At 42.3% G+C, this 6,000-nt stretch overlaps 1 protein-coding gene across 1 annotated transcript in view; it reads right to left on the reverse strand.

Annotated features, from left to right (window-relative positions):
* Window positions 1-6,000, reverse strand: part of DPP4 (dipeptidyl-peptidase 4) — a 42,686-nt gene that overhangs the window by 36,488 nt on the left and 198 nt on the right. Inside the window, exon 2 of the mRNA XM_010182248.1 lies at window positions 4,256-4,352. Coding sequence (XP_010180550.1) covers window positions 4,256-4,352 — 97 coding nt within the window. The remainder of the gene's footprint in view (window positions 1-4,255; window positions 4,353-6,000) is intronic.

A 6,000-nucleotide genomic window follows, 5' to 3' on the forward strand; every position in this document is an offset into this window, starting at 1 on the left:
TTCTTTCACTCTTACTTTCCTCAGAAAGGCTGTGAAGGCTGAATTTTCTTGCTGTTCCTCTTTTTTGACTATTCCAGATACAGACTTATTTTTCTAAATTCCAAATGACCAGCTCTTCATACAATCAGAGAACCACAGAATGGTTTCTGTTGGAAAAGACCTTTAAGATCATCAAGTCCAACCATCGATCCAGCTCTACTAAGTTCAGCACTAGACCATGGCCCTAAGCACGACATCTACACATTTTTTCAACATCTCCAGGGATGGTGACTCCACCACCTCCCTGGGCAGCCCCTTTCAGTGCTTGAAAACCCTTTCAGTAAAGAAATTCCTCCTAATATCCAACCTAAACTGCCCCTGGTACAACTTGAGGCCATTCCCCCTTGTCCTATCACTTGCTACCAGGGAGAAGAGACCGACCTCCACCTTTTCACACTCCCAGCAGAACATACATATTTCCACTGTCATAATGATATACTGGAAATATTTACATCATAATACTCCTGTTACAACAGCAAAAACTCAAGTATGTCTTCTGGGAAGAAAGCTCTTAACCTTTTATGTAAGTGGTACTCATAAGAAGTTGATAAACACTTTTGTTTAAATTTTGAATTTGTTTTTAATTTGTCACCCCATTTCTGTAGGTGTAAGGTGTAAAGTAAACAAGAAGCAACTATTTTGTAAGGTTTATGTTATGACACATCACCGGACCAAAATCTAAAGCTGTTGACAAATTACTGTTGGTGCATGTATTGTTTATGTGCCAGAGTCGAGGCACATTTTACTCATTTCCATACGTAATAAAAGAGAGCAAGAAATTATGGAGCCAAATTAAAAGAGATGGAAAACTATAAAATCAGTAATAATGGAAGCTTATTGACAGACTGGAAGAATCACAACAAAGGAAAGATGAGTACAAACACGATGCTCAGCAATAATGAGAAAGAAAGGGACAGAGAAATGATACAAATCAGAAAATGTGAATGAGTATTGCCATTTTTAAGTGACAGCAGAACAAGAGTGAGAATGATATGCAATCTAAGAATGTAATTTAGGAGCAGCGTGAGAGATGCAAGAAGGGAAACCTGACTGATTCAGTAGTTAGTCAGAAAAGTAAATGACATTTCAGGCTATTTTCTCCAAACCTTCCTTCTTCCCTGCCTCTCTTCCAACATGTGTAAAAAAGCGCTCCAAAACCTTCCTCTGCGCTCAAGCCCCCAGTTACTGCATGAGATATGTGACAATTAGAGCACAGACGTAGGCAAAACTGACTCTACTGGGTCAGGCCAAAGGTTCACTTAACCCAGAACCCCATCTGATACCCAGTGGCTGATAGTAGACACCCAGGTGAGACCAAAACCAAGGGGTGAGCGCCCCAAAACCTCCTGAGGCAGTTCACCCAGGTGTCACTCTTTGGCGCTGCAGACTTCCCCAAAGGGAGGTAATCATTAACTTTGTAGTCAATACCTCTAGAGTCCCTCTCCAATCTGCCCCATCCCTTATGAGGAGCGGCTGAGGGAGCTGGGTCTCTTTAGCTTGGAGCAGAGGAGACTGAGGGGTGACCTCATTAATGTTCATAAATTTGTAAAGGGCGAGTGTCAGGAGGAAGGAGCCAGGCTCTGCTCTGTGACAGCCAATGCCAGGACAAGGGGTAATGGGGACAAGCTGGAGCACAGGAGGTTCAACCTGAACATGAGGACAAACTTTGTCACTGTGAGGGTGACAGAGCCCTGAACAGGCTGCCCAGAGAGGTTGTGGAGTCTCCTTCTCTGGACACATTCAAGACCCGCCTGGACGCCTTCCTGTGCAACCTCATCTAGGTGTTCCTGCTCTGGCAGGGGTTGGACTACATGATCTTTTGAGGTCCCTTTCAATCCCTAACGTTCTGTGATTCTGTGATTGAACTCCTAACATTCTGTGATTCTGTGATCTCATGCAAAGCAAGAAATAAAAACAGCAGAAGTGCTCTACAGACAGCAATTGCCACTGCTGCCGATTTTTTTTATATTATATTACTCACCATTTGAATTAAGGTAGATAAGCGAGTTAAATCACAGTTACAGAAGTCAAGGACATATAGCAGGAAAACTTTTCCGTTCTCTGTCTTTTCTTTCAGTAGCTAGAAAAGCAATATATCCAACCATAACATGAAGACTACAAGGATCCTGTAATGCAGAGCAAGGTGCATGAATACATGGGGAAAAGAGACTTGTTGGAACAGTCAGATTCAAGCCAAAAGACTGTTTGGTCAGACAGGTCTACAGCAGACTCACAAGGCAGGTAACATGCTGTATCTCCTGTACAGCTTCCGAGAGTGTTTCAGCCATGACTCTGATTGCAGTCCTAGCTTACTGGAATTAGCTACTGCTCACTGTTTATGTAACAGTGCTCTAAAAAAACCAAAGCACACACAAAGAGTGGGGTAAATCCTTAAATTTTGAATCTAGATTCAAAGCAATTCTACTTCAAAGATAAACTGAACCACAGATTTAAATTCCCTTACAGATTTTCTAGCTTTCTCCCTAAACACCCCTAAACCTAATGCCTTCCAGAAACTGGAATAATACAAGGCCTCTTATTCCCATGAAACTGTGACAGATTACAGCTGCCAGATTCATGCATCTTGTGCACAGGTCTTCAAATACTAGGGCTGTGAATCAGCCAGAAGCCTCTCTGTATTTTAAACATACTGTTGCAAGCAGGGTGTTGACACTGGCAATAGATACTCCTCCACAGCTCCCAGTCACAAATTTGCTTAGTTTAGGACAGAATGCAGACAGGATAAACAAGGAAAGACTGTAGATATGACCATACCCAACAGAACAATGATGAGAGCTATTGGGTGACTTGTATTTTTTCTTTTCAGTTATACATTAACATGGCTGTGAGGAAGATCTGCAACCTCACCTCTCTTGAACCCTTGAAGTGTTTAGCTGTGTCAGCAGTCCCAGCATTCTTCAACTTCAAATCCAGGATGGCAATATGAACTTACTGGACTTCTGCTGCCAGTAACCCTTACCTCTATTGACGGTAGCTTTCTACTAGACACTTATAATATCATCAGTCAGGAGTCAGACTCACAAAGTATCTTCAGGCACCTTAAGATCATTAACTTTCTCAAGACCTTCTGTGCTTCTCCAACCTCCACACAAAGTATCATCTTACCGACACAGTGATGAGCCTTTTCATTTAGTGAATATCTCACCCTTGGAGAATCCGACCTCTTGGTGAAGTAACCTGGTTTGTGACCAGTTGTATAGGATCCCCCACCACAATGCTGCTTATGACTTGCTCATGGTGTCAGAATGACACGAGATACTGCGCTGTCTCCTTCCTGCTGCCAGCATCGGCTGCTCTGTGTCTTGTTCCTGGCCTTCCTGCCCAGCTGGCCCTAACAAGAACTGCTCTTAGAGGAGATGTAAAGGTGTCTGTCCACTGGATGTTTCAATCTGCCTTTTGCATGGAAAGTTACAGGAGAATAAAATGGGAGATGCGTATGTAAATGCTAAGTGAATCACAAATAAAAGGATCACAATTTTTTAGAAAATACTCATGCTTTAAGGGTAACTGCTGCTGTAGTCACAATGCTTCCATCAACACTTCAAATAGAACGTTCAAGGCTGTTTTGAGATTAAACAGTTTGATACAAGTAGCCCCATATGGTTATTAAATATAAAATAAGGTGGCAAAATAGGCAGTGGGTATAAACAAAATGTATAGAATTTTGTACACAGTTCTGGTTGAAGACCTTCAAGGTAAATAGCATGGGACTGCACTCAAAATTGAGGAACTCTCTTGCAAATTTAAGTCTGCAGTATCTGACCACGCTAAACACCTGCAAGAGAAGCAGCCAAAGTTCCAACTGCCAGGCAATAAGCCAGACTCCTGCCACTCCTCTGCAGAGGCAACGTTTCACAACCTCTCACAGCACTGCAGCCCATTTACCAAACTAATTCTGTGCTGCATGATCACTATGCTTATGAAATGAAAGTATACTGAGAAGCACAGTGGGGAGAAGAGCAGCAGGCCAAAGGTAAGAAATCCAAACTCAAAATTACCTGTGTATACCAATAATCACTGCATCCACGCCCTGCACAATGCCTGAACCACTGGGAAGAAATAAAGACTTGACTGCAATTACAATTACTTGTATCAGATCAGACTTTGATTTCACATAATCACAGTCGTGGCAGCTGCTCCTCCTCCCCACCGCCCCTGAATTTTTCCACCTTTCATTTTGTACTCAGTCCAGCACCTGCACTGATCCAGGAGGCACCCTGAACTGGGTTGCATGCCCTGAGGTCATTCATAAAAGCTACATAATCAAACTCTAAGTGATTAAGTACTCTAACCTATAAAGGAGTAAATACAAGAGCACTATCTGTTCACTCTCAGCTAACAGAAAATATTTTTTTAGCATATTTCAGTCAAAAATTCAAGAACATCCTGGAGTTCCCAAACTATAATGGTCACAGTCGTTATTCAGATATTACTGCTGGCCTGACTTGGGAAGAGACAGGAATTCAGATTTTTTAACTGGGACCTCTCCATCTCAATCCTTATTTTATGCAGAGGGACCTAGTGAACTGCCTGGGTGTGCTAGGTAACTTCCCACACACAAATCAAGGCTGACAGTATGGTGATATTCTGTATGTCATTGAACAGAAGTGTTTCTTTGAAGTAAAATATATTAGCTATATAACTCAATGACTGATTCTGAATTGCAGCTACTTCCACAGCAAAAGGACTCCCATGCTACAGTTTATGAACATAGAAAACCCATTTGATTTTCAGTAAAACATAGCCTTGGCATTAAGATAGACAAGATCCAACTACTCAGCAGAGTTCAGGCCTGTATACTGAATTCTTTCTCTAGGTGTTATGCCTACACACATGCATCTGGTAAGTTATCAAGACCTCTTCTCTTGCTCTTCCCAGCTTCTGAAACGGAAAGTGTTTTCTGTCACCTCAAACATCTGTTTTTTTGACATAAGTGGCAAAAAGCTGCCCAAAATAACAGAAAAGAGTGTGAGCATCCACTGATGCAAGTTTAAGCCCAGAAGGTACGTAATTCAGAGATATGGACTTTGAAAATCTAGTTTTTAATGACTGTGATATCAAGAATGAGACAGCTGAACTGCAAAAAAGTTCAATGTAAATTATACCATCTGAACAGCAGTAGCCCAAGCTTTGCCTCTTCAATTCACATACAAAACCTCACCTGAACTTTCACTCCTGAACACAGTGAAGATTAACATACATTTCCACACACTTCTCAGGGTGCACCTCACAAACAGCAGGCCACCAAAGGTCTAGTCTAGAAAACACTTTGTTTCCTTAGAGTTTGCAGTGCTGAATTCTACAGATCACAACTGCTCAGCTGTTAACCGTATGAACACAAAGAACAATTAACCTACAGCTCTACCACACCAGCTGGAAGCAATGCATTGCCTGATGAGGATTTAATGCTGCTTCACATTAATGTCCAGGGCTACATGGACAACCTAGAAAGTACAAACCGATCAGAGTCCACAAATGCATTTCAAATATTTTCCTATCTTTATAACCTCTGCAACTGTGCTGTGTATGTAATTACACTCAATGGTAACAAAAGTTGTGCAAAGCAAATTAGAGGGAATATAAGCTTATCTCTTCAATACACCCTAGAAAATGGACTAACTGGCATTTTACTGCTGCTTCTATAGCCTTTGGCTGCAATAGGAAAGGAAAATGCTGAAAAATATAATGCTTATAACTACTATTTTCTCAGTTCATACGGGAATTAAGGGTCTTTTTAACTCCCCACCCCCCCCGCCAGGTGAGATACCTTCTTGATGAAGTGTTCCCCAGTTTCTCAGGCCCCAGGAGCTCCAGCTCTACCAACTCCATTCCCTGAAGCACAAACTTTCAGCAAAACTTTCCTCCTCCGCTGTAGTGAGCGTCGCGGCTCCGGAGGCCCTCAGCCCGGCAGAGCCCGAGCCCCGGCGGCCGCAGGGAGCC

This window comes from Mesitornis unicolor, unplaced genomic scaffold, assembly GCF_000695765.1.
Source record: "Mesitornis unicolor isolate BGI_N332 unplaced genomic scaffold, ASM69576v1 scaffold4384, whole genome shotgun sequence".
Lineage (NCBI taxonomy): Eukaryota > Metazoa > Chordata > Aves > Mesitornithiformes > Mesitornithidae > Mesitornis > Mesitornis unicolor.